The sequence below is a fragment of the Lithobates pipiens genome, unplaced genomic scaffold (assembly GCF_037356315.1).
Source record: "Lithobates pipiens isolate NorthernLeopardFrog02 unplaced genomic scaffold, aLitPip1_a1.2 Scaffold_23, whole genome shotgun sequence".
In the NCBI taxonomy this organism is placed as follows: Eukaryota; Metazoa; Chordata; class Amphibia; order Anura; family Ranidae; genus Lithobates; species Lithobates pipiens.
In genome coordinates this window covers 261088525-261102395 of record NW_027507785.1, presented here as the reverse complement: position 1 = coordinate 261102395, position 13871 = coordinate 261088525, and the positions used below count along the sequence as shown (strand labels likewise).

Sequence of the window (13871 nt, the reverse complement as noted above, 5' to 3'; positions counted from 1 at the left end):
TCCAGAGCCTTTCCTAAGGCGCTCCAGCCAATAGCCCTGCACTGTACACAAGGATTCCAAGGGACCACCCACAAGGCCGAGCATCAGACAGAATACAGCACTGGCTCCTGGAGGAGCGGGGATTAAGTAAAAGTGCTTTCTACTGGTACCATAGGCAAAAAAGCAGAGTACTGATACTTTCGGTCAAGTACTCGCTGCTACCGAGTACAGATACCTTTGTGGTGCAATTTGAGCCCATACTAAATTAAAGGGCTTAAATTGCACTGCAAAGAATCACATGCTATTTGAACAGGAATGCAGAGCGATTCCTATCCAAATTGCATGCAGTTTCCCAACCGCTCCTATGTGACCCCCAAGCTTGTCACAGCGACTTCGGCCTGGACTCACAGGAGTGGTGCAGGAAACCACATATGATTGAGACAGGAATCGCACCGCATTCCTCTTCAATTGCAATTCTTTGCAGTGCAATCTGAGCCCATACAAAACATACATTGAAGAATTGGCTTGAGAGGACATCGCTGGATCCCTGGACAGGTAAGTGTTCTAATATTAAAAGACAGCAGCTACAGTATTTGTAGCTGCTGACTTCATTTTTTTTTTTTTTTTTGGGAGGACCCTGGAGCTTCTCTTTAAAGCGGAATTCCACACACAAATGTAACTTCTGCTTTTTGGAATCCACTCCCCCCCCCCCCCCCCCGGTGTCACATTTGGCACCTTTCAGGGGGGGAGCAGATACCTGTCTAATACAAGCACGTTGCTCCCACTTCCGGGCATAGATACCCACGCCACTATGTGGGTATCTCTATGCCACTTCTGCCCCCCACTGTCTTCTGGGAGACACACGGGTTCGCAGGCGCAGTAGGGAACCAGAAAGTGAAGCCACAAGGCTTCATTTCCTGGTTCCCTTCACCAAAGATGGTGGTGGCAGCATCCGAGAGCCGAGGGACAAATCGGCTTCGGGTGCCGACATTGTGGGCGCCCTGGACAGGTAAGTGTCCATATTTTACAAGTCAGCAGCTGCAGTATTTGTAGCCGACTTAAAAAAAAAAAAAAAAACATGGCGGAACTCCGCTTTACGAACCAAACTTGGACAAAAAAAAAGGTGATACTAAAAAGTCTTTTTTTCGTTAAAAATGTTATATTTACCTGCTCTGTGCATGGTTTTGCACAGAGCAGCCCAGATACTCCTCTTCTCTGGACCCTTGCTGGCTTTCTTGGCCCCCGTCGAGTGCCCCCTCAGCAAGCGGCTTGCTATGGGGGCACCCGAGCCACAGCTTTGTGTGTCCATTCAGACAGAGACGCGGTTCAGTCTGCCCTCTCTGATTCGTTGACTTTGACAGCAGGACCTCTGCCGTTTCTCAGCCAATCAAAAAGGAGAGTCCTGGACAGCCAAAGCACTCATGGATCGAGATGGGGCTCAGGTATTATGCCTCGCACTGAAGGTTTTTTTTATCTTAAAGTGGAGTTCCACCCAGAAATGGAACTTACGCTGATCTGGTTCCTCCACCACCCCCCGGTGTCACATTTGCCACCTTTCAGGAGGGAGCAGATACCTGTCTAATTCAGATATTTGCTCCAATTTCTGGCAAAAGAGCGCTGCAGAATCCATGGTGAACTGTGCCATGTCTGGCCCCTCCTCTGTCCCCCCTGCTGTTTTCTGAGGGACACAGGTCCCAGAAGACAGCAGGGACCATTCAGAACATGCAGCGAGACTCGTGCAAATGCTAAGTAGGGAACCACTGTGAAGGTGCAAGACTTAATTTCCTGGTTCCCTTACTGAAGATGCCGGCACTTTCACCCGGGAGACGGTCAGCTTTGGGTGAGGACATCCTGAATAGGCAAGTGTCCTTATTTTAAAGCGGGAGTCCGCCGTTTTTTTTTTTTTTTTAAAGCCAGCAGCTACAAATACTGCAGCTGCTGACTTTTAAAATAATGACACTTCAGCCCAGCGCGCCCGCAGTGTCGGCACCCGAAGCCGATCTCTCGATCGTCTCTCGGGTGCTGCCGCCGCCATCTTGGGTATGGGAATCAGGAAGTGGAGCCTTTCGGCTTCATTTCCCGGTTCCCTACTGCGCATTCGCGAGTCACGCTGCGCAATAAGGATGGACCCGCTGCCTCTGGGATCTGTGTGTTTCCCAGCAGGCAGCGAGGGACTTTCGGAAAGGGGCGTAATCTACGCCCCTTTCCGCAGAGAGCTATCCCGGAAGTGGGTGCAGATACTTGTACTGTACAGGTACCTGCACCCCCTCCCCCCTGAAAGGTGCCAATTGTGGCGCCGGAGGGGGGGGATTCAAATGAGCGGAAGGTCCACTTTAGGGTGGACCTCCGCTTTAAGTCAACAGCTGCATATTTGTAGCTGACTTTCTGGCAGAACTCTGCTTTAATATATAGAATGCATTAAGATGAAGAAAAAAAAACCTTCTGCCTTAAAAACCCTTTAGACAGACATTCATCGAGCAAATTTGCATCACAATTAGAAATAAAGCAGGCTGCCTCTCATTTGGCAAAGTATATAAGAACATTTTTTTTTCTGTAATGCCAAAGTTGGAAATCCTGGCCATCCACACAAGACAGACACAGGTTGGCGTCAGACTCTGCACTGTAGAAGACACAGATTTTCACTTTTCACAGATGCACAAATAGGAAGTGGTCAGGGGAAGGTTTTATTGTCACATGGCAGAGGGATGAATTTATAAATCAAGCAACTAGTAAAACCTTCTGATTATCACATCTCCCGTTCAGCATTGCCTTGTGAAAATAGACAAATGACCCACACAGTGTTTGAAACCAAACTGAAGTCCTATTATTGATACTTGGTATGAAGTCAGACTGCACAACAACAAATTTAGCATTGTGATTAAAACATTCAGGTAAGGCTAGCCATATACAAGCATAGATTTGACTAAATTCGGAAAGCAGGCTGAATGAGAGATCAAATAGGTTTCTCCATCCATGCAAAAATAGCATGGTTGGAGAAATCTTCACTGCCAGCCACTGTATCTGATAGGATGCAGTCACTGTTCAGCCAACAATCTACCCATTTTTACTCAGACAGGGCCACCCACAGGCTTCAATTCCAGCCGATTCATTGGGAATGGGCCAACATTCAAGCCATTCCCCCCCCCCCACCTGCACATTTCTGGTGCAAGACAAACCTCCCACCTCCCTCCCGAAAAAATAAACCTTTTCATTTTCAGATGTTAACACACAACCAATGCCAGGAGAGCGTTCACAGGCTTCAATTCCAGCCGATTCATTGGGAATGGGCCAACATTCAAGCCATGTATGGCCATCTTAAAACAGCACCACACTGGAGAGCCAGCCACACCGCCTGCACTCTTCAAACAATGCTGCTCAAGGAATAGGAGCCTTGTTGAGTGGAGAACCATGCAGGGGGGCTTTCAGAAGTGGTGTATAAAAGCAGAGGTCCTGCTCTCCAACGTGCTGCCATTCCCAAGGCTGCTTCTTCCTGTTATATTCATGAAAAACATTCTCTACACATTATGCAACCTGACTGCATAGCTATAAAAACAAGGCATTGATTGGGATTTACCTTAAATATATTCAATAAGGAAGTGCTAAGCACAGCAACCACATTTCCAATTACTGCAATCAAGGCAGAAAACCAGTTGGCTGCCACTGGTTCCTGTACTTTGCACCTAGATTGTAAAAGACAAGTTCTTATAGAAACAAAGTGCAATAACACCAAGCCACCTTCATTAGCATGAACACTGAAAGCTGTACACCAACAGTGCTTACTGCATGCTGATTCCCCCCCCCCCCCCCCCATTAGGTCTAATAAGCAACATAAACATACCCAACAGAGGCAACCAAATGACACAAAACAATGGAAACTTTTCAAAATATTTAATACGTGTCAAACACGTAGAAACGTCATTTTATACAGAAATCCACGTTACAGCATTGTGCATTAAAAATACTGTAAACTCCCATGGTAGTCGCTTCTTGCCAGAAATCCCATCTTCTAAAACAAAGGCGGGAGATCCGGCTAACGTGGGCAGAGCTGAATGGATGACAAGCACCAAGTCTGACGGAGCTTTCAACAAATACATATACAATATAATAGGGCTTCGCGACTCCCTATATTAACAAAGAAACACGTATTCACTTCTTCATGCTTCAACAGTTCAGCAATCGTGTCTGGTATCGGGGAAGCCAGTACCGGCAATTTTGTCTGTGCACCAAAAAACAAAATTAGAAACATCTTTAGGGTTTGAGGCCAGAATGAGATTTCTAAGGAAGTTGAAAACTGAAAATAAAATCCACAGTGATTATGAATTAGTAGAAACCGCAGGCAGGCAAGCAATCCAAGACTGCAGTAAGAGGGATTTACTGAGGGGGGGAAAAAAAAAGCGCTGGTGCCCGCATAGTCAGTTGTTTGGTATTTTACACAAGTCAGGACATGTAACAGGAAGGAGTGGCTGTGTAAACTAACATTGCGGGCCCCAGCACACAATGAGTGGGAGAGGGGCAGTGTAAGCAGATGGGAACTTCCCTTCCCCCTCCCTAAATGGGGAACTCCCCGTGCACGTGGTGGCCAAAAGACAGAAGTGGGGGATGGTGAGACATTCTTGGAGGGGGGAGGGGAGTTACGTGGACAGATGTGAACTGGGGAGGGGGACTCGGCTCCCAAGTGTTCAGGAATTATAAGCATAGAAAAAACATTTCTGGTGCAAGACAAACCTCCCACCTCCCTCCCGAAAAAATAAACCTTTTCATTTTCAGATGTTAACACACAACCAATGCCAGGAGAGCGTTCACGGCTTTTCTTATAAATATTAGATTTAAAAATAAACCTTTGAAGGCTCGCTCCACTTTAAATTCCTATTTTCAAGAGACAAGCTTCTTTTATGTCAGGAGCAAATGAAAAGGGTGAAATTTTTATGGCCATGACCCCCTCCCCATATTAGACCACAAGTGCAATGCTGGACATACACCCCACAATTCTGACCATTTCCATTCACCCAAAGATGATCAAGTACACCAAGGCAATCGATTAACGGCCACTTTCGGCGATTGGTGTGGATCTCTTTGGTACTCTAAAGACATTAAATTGCTAAGTGTGCAGCCAGCATCAGACTACTGTGTCCACCCCAGAGGTGAAAGCCTGAAACACGAGACTTTACCAAGTGTGTGGCCACCCTCAGACTCCTCAACCCAAATAAGAATGTATGATCTACAAGACTGAATGCAGTGTGTGGCCAACATTGGACTTCTAAATCACCCAGAGAAAAGCATGATCTAGAAGACAATAATTAAGTGTGTGGCCATCCAAAGACCCAACCACCCAAAAGAGCATTAGAGAAATCCAATGTTGATCATACACTAAACTCTGCCTTGTAGATGAATCATTTAGAGGGAAACCTGGTCAACAGGACACAGCCAAACGTATGGCCAAAATTAGACCCCAGGGATGACCACCTGATCTACAAGTCCAAACCCAGAGTATGGCCAGCACTGGACTCCTCAACCACCCCAGGCAAGTGTGCCCAATCTACAGGAACTCAAATTCTGAATGAACAATCTACCAACCCAATTTGTAACCAGCTTTGGGCTCCTATGAGCACTACAGGGAATAGAGCCTGAACTACAAGATCTCACCAAGTGTGTGGCCAACCTCAGACTTCTGGATCCACCCCAGGCCTAATCTACAAGACCTAGCTAAGTGTGGTCAGCTGTAGACTCCTGATCCAAGTGTGTGGCCAGCACTGGACTCCTGTGACCACCCCACTAGAGGGTGCATGTTCTACAAGACCTAGCTAAATACGCAGCCAGCATTAGACCCCAGTGATCACCACAGGTAAAATTGCCTGACCTATAAGACCTAGTTAAGTGTGGCCAGCTGTAGACTCCTGGGGAGAGGATGATTTAAGTGTATGGACATATCTAGACCCCTGCGATCAAGACCTAGTTAAGTGTGGGCAGCATTGGACCCCTGCGACAACCCCAGGTTGGGATGCCTGATCTACAAGACCTAGTTACATGTGGCCAGCTGTAGACCCATGTGGAGAGCCCGATCTGAGTGTGTGGGCCAGAATTGGACCCATGTGACCACCCCAGATAACCCTATCTATAAGACCTAGTGAAGTGTGTGGCCAGCATTGGCTTTGGGGAGGAAGCCTGATCTACAAGACACCATTAAAAAAAGCTGGTCTCCTTACATGTCACTAGTTTAAGGTGGAGTGACCCTTAAACCCTTCCCCTGCCAAGGTTGACAAAGAAATGGTTAGCCCGCCTCTGGCACCGGAAAGGTGGCAACTCCCGATGGTGACTCCTGGAACCCCCCCACACATCTGAAATGTCATAACACAGACTAACAGGCCTCCAAGCCACAAACATAGAAAAAGACAAGGACATGGCTCCGGGTCAGCTCTCTCCCCCCATTGGTGGGATGGGACCCCCCTGGTGATCAGTGCTCAGTGGCCCCCCCCAGTGTCTGTAGGCAGGGAGGTCAGTCCAGGCAGTCATCAGAAGGCCTCTATGGCCGTGCTCCATGGGGTAATATTGGAGCTGATGGCAGGCTCGGTAGCACAGCTCTGTCCGGATGGAGAGTCCAGCTCCTGTACCTCCTGTCCGGCCTCCTGCTCCTCCCCCGCGGTCCCCGGCTCCTTGGTGAGAAGTCCGGAGAAGCTGGAGCCGAAGATACTGATGAGGTTGGCCACATTCTCTGTCTCCATCTCCTCCTCGGCCTCCTCCGCCGGCTCCGGCACTTCCTGCTCTCTCTGTTCCCGTCTGGCTCGCTTCATAGCCGGCCCGTCCGGCGCGCTGCCCCCGCTCCTCTTCCGGCAGCACGGAGGGCTCTGCGGGGGGTCGGCCTCGTCCTGGCTCGGACAGTCTCTGCGGGGCTCCGCCAGCGTACAGCCCGGGTGTGAGTGACAGGAGCAGCAGGGGAGCCCTCGGGGAGGTGCCCGGCACACGCGGGGTTCTGGGCACTGACAGGCCCGGGGGAGGCGGCTCTCGGTGCGGGCACACGATGACGACTCTTCCCCCTCCTCCTCCTCTTCAGGCCCGGGGCATGAGCAGCTCTCCGGCGCCCGGTAGGTCTGCGGGGGGTAGAGCGGGTATTCTCCGTGCAGCTCCTCGGCCGTCTGGCTCAGGTAGACCTGCTGGGCGCTCCGCAGTACCAGCGATACCATAAGGTTCTTATGGAGCTTAATGCCGCCCCGCTGTACCCGGGAGTGGTAGATCTTCCCCAGCGAGATGCTGACGATGCGGTGCGCCTCCAGGCGGAAGCCCAGACCGGGGGGACTCTCAGGCTCGGCCTCTCGCTGCATCTTATAGGCTGCAGTGGATAGCGCGGCTTCGTTGCCCAGCGTTGCTGACTTGCTGTATGACGTGCAGGAAAAAATACAGCAACGTGACCCCTTCGTGACTAGGTCCCAGCGCCAACTAAGCGCGGGCGCGCTGACTCCTCCGCCTTATATACCTTGCGCGTCACGCCCCCTGCGCCCAATCACAACGACGCTCGGACCCACCCCGCCCTCTTCCGTGCTCAAAGCGCCTTCTCGTCTTCACGTGATTTCCAACCAATCGCCTCCGTCTCGGGTAGACAGCAGAGTTCGAACGGGACCCGCGCTCAGCGCTCTTAAAAGGGCGATGGGGATTCACAAGCGGACCCGCCGAAATGACACAGCGGATCCAACCTGCACCTGTGATAGCAAATACGCATTCACGTGACTTTGGATCAACCCTTCTATTGGAGAATGATAGAATGTGTTACAATGTAGATGTTATGGGGACGTCTGAGGCGTATTATAAGCAGAGGCGCTGGTCTGCCTGAGATCACTCCTGTCGCCGCTTTAAGAGGCGCTGTGTTTTGGTCGTGTGTTGGTTCCCAGGCTGATGTAATGCTCTTGTAAGTTTCACACTCAGTCATGTGACGCCGCCTGAGGTCAGAGAGGCCGCCTGCTTATTGTGTGTGTGCGGGGGGAGGGGGCGGGGCTGCGCGGCCTCCTATGTGCGTTCATGCACGCACACATAAACATGGACGCCGCCATAGGGAGCCCTGAGACACTGGCAGCCCGGCCTGTGTGTGTGCTGAGACCCGGCTGAGCAATTAGCCGACAGTCACACCAATACGAGGTTTTATGATTTTTTTTTTTTTCCAGAAACGCAGGACATTTTTTTTTTTTTTTTAACCAGTTCAGCCTCATTTTGAGATTTGTTGTTTACAAGTTAAAAACGTTTTTTTTTTTTTGCTAGAAAATGACTTGGAACCTCCAAACATTATACATTTTTTTTTTCTAACATCCTAGAGAATAAAATAGCGGTCGCTGCAATACTTTCTGTCACACCGTATCTGCACAGCGCTCTTACAAGCGCACTTTTTTTTGAAAAATATACACTCTTTTTAATAAAAAAAAAAGACAACAGCAAAGTTAGCACCATTTTTTTATACTGTGAAAGATAATGTTACGCTGAGTAAATTGATACCCAACATGTCACGCTTCAAAATTGCGCCCGCTCGTGCAATAGCGACAAACTTTTACCCTTAAAAAAAATCTCCATTTAAAAAATTCTACAGGTTGCATGTTTTAATTACAGAGGTTATTAGGGCTAGAATTATTGCTCTCGCTCTACCGATCGCAGCGATACCTCACATGTATGGTTTGAACACCATTTTCATATGCAGGCGCTGCTCACGTATGCGTTCACTTCTGCGCCTGAGCTTGGCGGGACGGGCTGTGTTTAAAAAATTAATTTTTTTAATTTCTTATTTATTTTACCATTTATTTTTTATTTGTACACTGTTCTTTAAGAAAATAAATAAAAATTGTGTCGCTTTTATTCCTATTACAAGGAATGTAAACATCCCTTGTAATAGAAAAAAAAAATGTCAGGACCTCTTAAATATGAGATCCGGGGTCAAAAAGACCGCAGACCTCATATTTACACTAAAATAAATAAAAAAAATTGTAATTTAAAAAAAAAAAAATGACCCTTTAAGAGCTATGGGTGGAAGTGACATTTTGATGTCGCTTCCGCCCTGCAATGGTATGGAGACGGATGGGGGTCACCTTCCCCTCACTCGTCTCCATACCAAGCAAGGAAGAGGATCCGATCGCCTCCACTGCTGCTGACAGCTCTGGTAAGCGCATTTTTGGTTCAATACACTTCAATGGAGAAGTTGCAGAAAAGCATGCAGTGCGCTTTTACTGCGATTTGCATTTTTAGGCCAGGTTCACACTAGTGCGATGTTGGACATCACATGCGATTCGCACTCCTGTGCAGATCACATGCGATGTCTGTGCGATGCGAATTTGCATCTCGTTTGCACCAAAATGATGCAGGACCCTTTTTTGGCTGGGTTCACACTAATGTGATTCCGGTGCCTGTTTCTGCATCACATTGAACTCACAGATGGTTCACATTGCTCTTTGCGAACCGCTGCGGGTGTCAATAGAAAGTTAAAGGATATGTAAAGGTTGGTTTATAAAAAACAATCATACTTACCTACTCTGTAAGGGTTTTGCACAGAGTGGCCCCGATCCTCCTCTTCTGGATTCCCTCGGGTGCGCTGCCATGTCCTGCCGCTGCCTCTATTGACACAAACAGCAGGACTCGGCACTCCCCCTGCTCCTGTGTCATTGGATTTGATTGACATCAGCTGGAGCCAATGGCAGCGCTGCTAGCAATCTATCCAATAAGGACCAGAGACACTAGCTGGAGCTGGTGTGGTCATCCGTGTCTCTGGAAAGACCAGGTTCAGGTAAGTAAAAGGGGGCACCTGCATCACAGGAGGTTTTTCATCTTAATGCATAGAATGCATTAAGATGAAAAACCTTGAGGGTTTACAATGACACCCCCAGATCGGTTCACGTATTGCAGTGCGAACTGTCAAATGGTGCAGGAATCGGAACGCATGGGTGTGAATAAAAAAAAAAAAAAACCCAAAACATTTTTCATAATATGTTATAAAATTTTGAAAACAGGTCATTTTCTTCCTTCATTGATGTACACTGATAGGTGGCACCGGTAGGCAGCTCTGATTGGCATTGTTGGGACTGCCCTGATTATCAGTGTCAATGTTCCTTTAACACAAGCCCATTATCGGCTCTCCTCATGCTGTCACCATGAGGAAAGAAAAGCCGATAATCGGTTTGTGTTTACACCCGTGATCAGCTGTCATTGGGCACACCTGATCAGGTGGTAAAGGGCTGCTGTGATTGGCCTTTTATCCCAATCTGTGATCAGCTGAGTCTGAAGCAGGGCTTCCCTTTATTTTCTAAACAAAGGGCCAGTAACTTTAGGGTGGACCTGACTGTGGCCAGTGGGAGAAAACAACGCTCCATCATTAGTATTAGGGGGAGAAATAGTGCCCAGTCATTGGTGGCAATGGGAGGAATAGCACCCCATCGTTGGTATCATTGGGTGTAATAGTGCCCACCTTTGCAATCATTTGGAGGAATAGCACCCCATCATTGGTATTAGCGGGAGGAATAGTGCCCTATCATTGGCGTCAGTGGGAGGAATAGTACCCCATTGGCAGGAATTATGCCCCAATGTTGCTGACAGTGGGGGGAAAAAATGCCCCAGGGGTCGAATAAAAGCAAGCAAAGGGCCGTAGTTTGGAGAGCACTGGTCTGAAGTGATCACAGGGGGCACACGGACAGAGAAATCACTTCCATGTTCACCCTCCAGGCAAATTAAGCCCGCCCCGTAGCCGTCTTTTTGGTTATAGTGTGGGCAGGAACTGCTTAAAATTGCAAAATGCACCAAAAACGCCCTGAAGCATCTCCATTGAAGTCTATTGAACAAAAAATGCACCGTTTGCATTTAAAAAAAAGTCCCTGACCCTTTCCAAAAAGGCAGCTGCTGAAAAAAGCATAGATGTGAATGTGTCCCATAGGAAACCATGTTAAATGGACTATAATGCGTTTCTGGAAAAAGCACCAAAAACCGCATTTGTGTGAACCAGGCCTAATGAATACAATGCAGCCACATAGGTTTTATCTCTGAAGGAAAAGTGAACTGTTCGGGCTTATCCACACAAGATTTGACCTATGAAGAGCAATCCATTTCTGTGTTGTCCCTACTGCTTGCTTTCTACCCCCAGTCCTATGCATTCCATGAGATGCATTGACTTAAATAAGCAACAGGGGGTATAATTCCTGCTGGGTAGCAAAGCATTGTGGCACAGCCTGTGCCACACCCCCGCCACTGCAGCAGAGTCAGCGTTTTGCTGCCCACCCAAATCCTAACAATCCAGCCAGATGAGATGGTACACATGCTATGGCCACAAAGTAATGCATTTTAACCACTTTCTGCCCCCCACAGTACATTTACTGTGCCAGGGTGGCACAGCCAGTCTAGGCAATGTACCCATACGTCACTGCTGAACTTCCAGGTTTGGGGAGCACAAGCCTCCCTGCTGGCCCATGCTTGGACACAGCACAAGTTTGTCAGCAGATTTCAGTGAGGTTGCACCAATACCATTTTTTTATCAGCAAATGTGAGTACCGATACTTGTGCTCAAGTACTTGCTGATGGCAAGTACCGATACCTTTGCGGTGTGATTTGACCCCATATAAAATGATTGTGCTCAAATTGCACTGCAAAGAATCAAATACAATTTGAAATACGGTGCAATTCCTGTCCGAATTGCATGCCAGTGTCTGTTAACACCAGATTGCCCACCACCCTATTACAGTCACACTTTAAGTCACTGATCATCGCCATTACCAGTGTATTGCCTGTACAGATCATTTACTTGATCACAATCAGAACTATACGAGTGTCCCGAAAAATGCAGTTTGTTTTTTGCCAAATAAATGTAAAACCACTTGCTTCCAAATGATGTACCTTTACGTCATTTGGCTTCAAGTGGTTTTTTTTTTTTTTTATAATTAATGTTTATTAAAGAAGAGGAGCGTGTACAGAGCATAATGATCAATATAGAAACCAATAGCAAGATCTACAACATTATAAGGTTAGTTACATGGGCACATAAATATACACCCACCTCTTCTATCATAAAAGAGGAAATATAGTAGACAGAATTAGAAGGGGAGTAAAGGAAAGGGAAAATAAACAGGAAGAGAAAGAGAAAGAAGGGAGAGGGGGGGGGGCGGGGAGGAGGGGGGGGGGGAGGGGGCAGACCACCGTCAGACAACCTATTGCAAAATAACAGTAGATGTAGTAAAAACAAGCGTCATGTTCACTTCACTCTGGTTGAGACATTATGGCTGCATAACTCGAGGAATATTTGAAGGCTACCCAACAGGCCCAGATCTTTGTTGACAACTCAGATTTACCCCGGAGGGAAAGGGTCATGTCCTCCATGTAATATGTGGTATCCACAGTGAGCAACCAACGCCGGAGGGTGGGGATCGTCTTCAGCTTCCAAAACTGAGGAATGAGGGTTTTAGCAGCGTTTAAGAGATGTGGTGTAATCGACCTCTTGTAGGAGCCTGTCGGCCTTCCCGTGCAATGGAACAGGACATACCACGGGTCATTAGGTACCTCCCACCCCTGGATTTCTTTAATTGTGTATATGATCGCCAGCCAGAATGGGCGGATCCTCGGGCAGTACCACCAAATATGGGCATGAGTGGCTACCTCCCCGCACTCCCGCCAACAGAGTGGGGAGGACTGGGGAGAGAACCTATGTAAGACAACCGGTGTGTAGTGCCATCTGGTCAAAAGTTTATACGCCATTTCTGATGTCTTAGAGGATCCAGAGGAGGCATGAGCCAGTGTTAGGATTTGTGACTGCTGGGACGGAGACAGCGCCATTTGTAGTTCCCTTTCCCAGTACCGTAGAAAGGAGGGGGTACCCGTAGAGGTGAGGGACAGCAAGGCCTGATAGAAGTACGAAACTGGCCGTTCAATCGGGTCAGGTTCAGCAAATGCGGTTTCCACAGGTGTAAGCTCCGCCAGGGTGCGCAGGGGTTTTGGGAGCATGCGAACAAAGTTCATCAGTTGATGATGTTTCCAGCGATCCATGTAGGAAATGGAGGAGTCACCCATGATGGAAGCAAGAGGTAGCACCCCGGATGGGCCGGTGAACTGATGGAGATAGGTGTTAGTGCCCAGCCGCCACGGGTGAATCTGAGGGTCCATGTTGCCCGGTGGGAAAAAATTGTGACCCACCAAGGGCATCAGGGGGGAGTTATACAGCCAGCCATACCTCTTACAGATAGAGTCCCATACCATCAAGGAGGAGTGTGTAAGTGGGGACGTGGTAGGCAAAAGGGTTCGGAACTTCCTCGGTATCCACATCAGCGTGGAAGGTTCAGCTCCACAGAGGTCTGTTTCCACATTTACCCAGAGTTTCGTGCCCTTGCAATACTTCAAGTCAGAGAGTCTGGTCAGCACAACGGCCCTATAGTAGAGTTTGAAATCTGGTACAGCTAAACCCCCGCTACACTTAGGGCGGATGAGGAGTGTTCTATTCAGCCTGGGCCTTCTCCTATTCCATATGTACCGGTATACCATAGATGTCAAAATTGTAAAAAACCCCACCGGTATCCCAAACGGGACCATCTGCAACATGAAGAGCACCCTGGGCAGCAAGTTCATCTTAACCAGGCCTATTCTTCCCAGCCAAGAATGTCGTAGCTGGGACCACTTTTGGATATCGGACCTAAGAGTGTTGAGTAAAGGCAGAAAGTTAGCGCGGAAAAGGGACGATAATGAGGGCGTTAGGTGAATGCCCAAATATTTCATGGAGCTCAGCTGCCAGTTAAAGGGATAGTTCTTTTTCAGGTGGGATACTTGTTTGGCGGGTACAGAGATGTTTAACATTTCCGATTTGGACATGTTGATTTTAAAGTTTGACACCGCGCCGTAGGCCGCAAACTCGGACATAAGATTTGGGAGGGTGATCAGAGGCTGTTGCACGTAGAACA

The 13871-nt window shown here is 48.1% G+C and overlaps 1 protein-coding gene across 1 annotated transcript; it reads right to left on the bottom strand.

The window, feature by feature from the left end:
• Positions 1-3852: 3852 nt before the first annotated feature.
• Positions 3853-7427, bottom strand: IER5 (immediate early response 5). The gene has a single exon (XM_077453105.1). It carries the CDS (start codon positions 7293-7295, stop codon positions 6489-6491), a length of 807 nt encoding a protein of 268 aa, XP_077309231.1. The 5' UTR covers positions 7296-7427; the 3' UTR covers positions 3853-6488.
• Positions 7428-13871: the final 6444 nt, after the last annotated feature.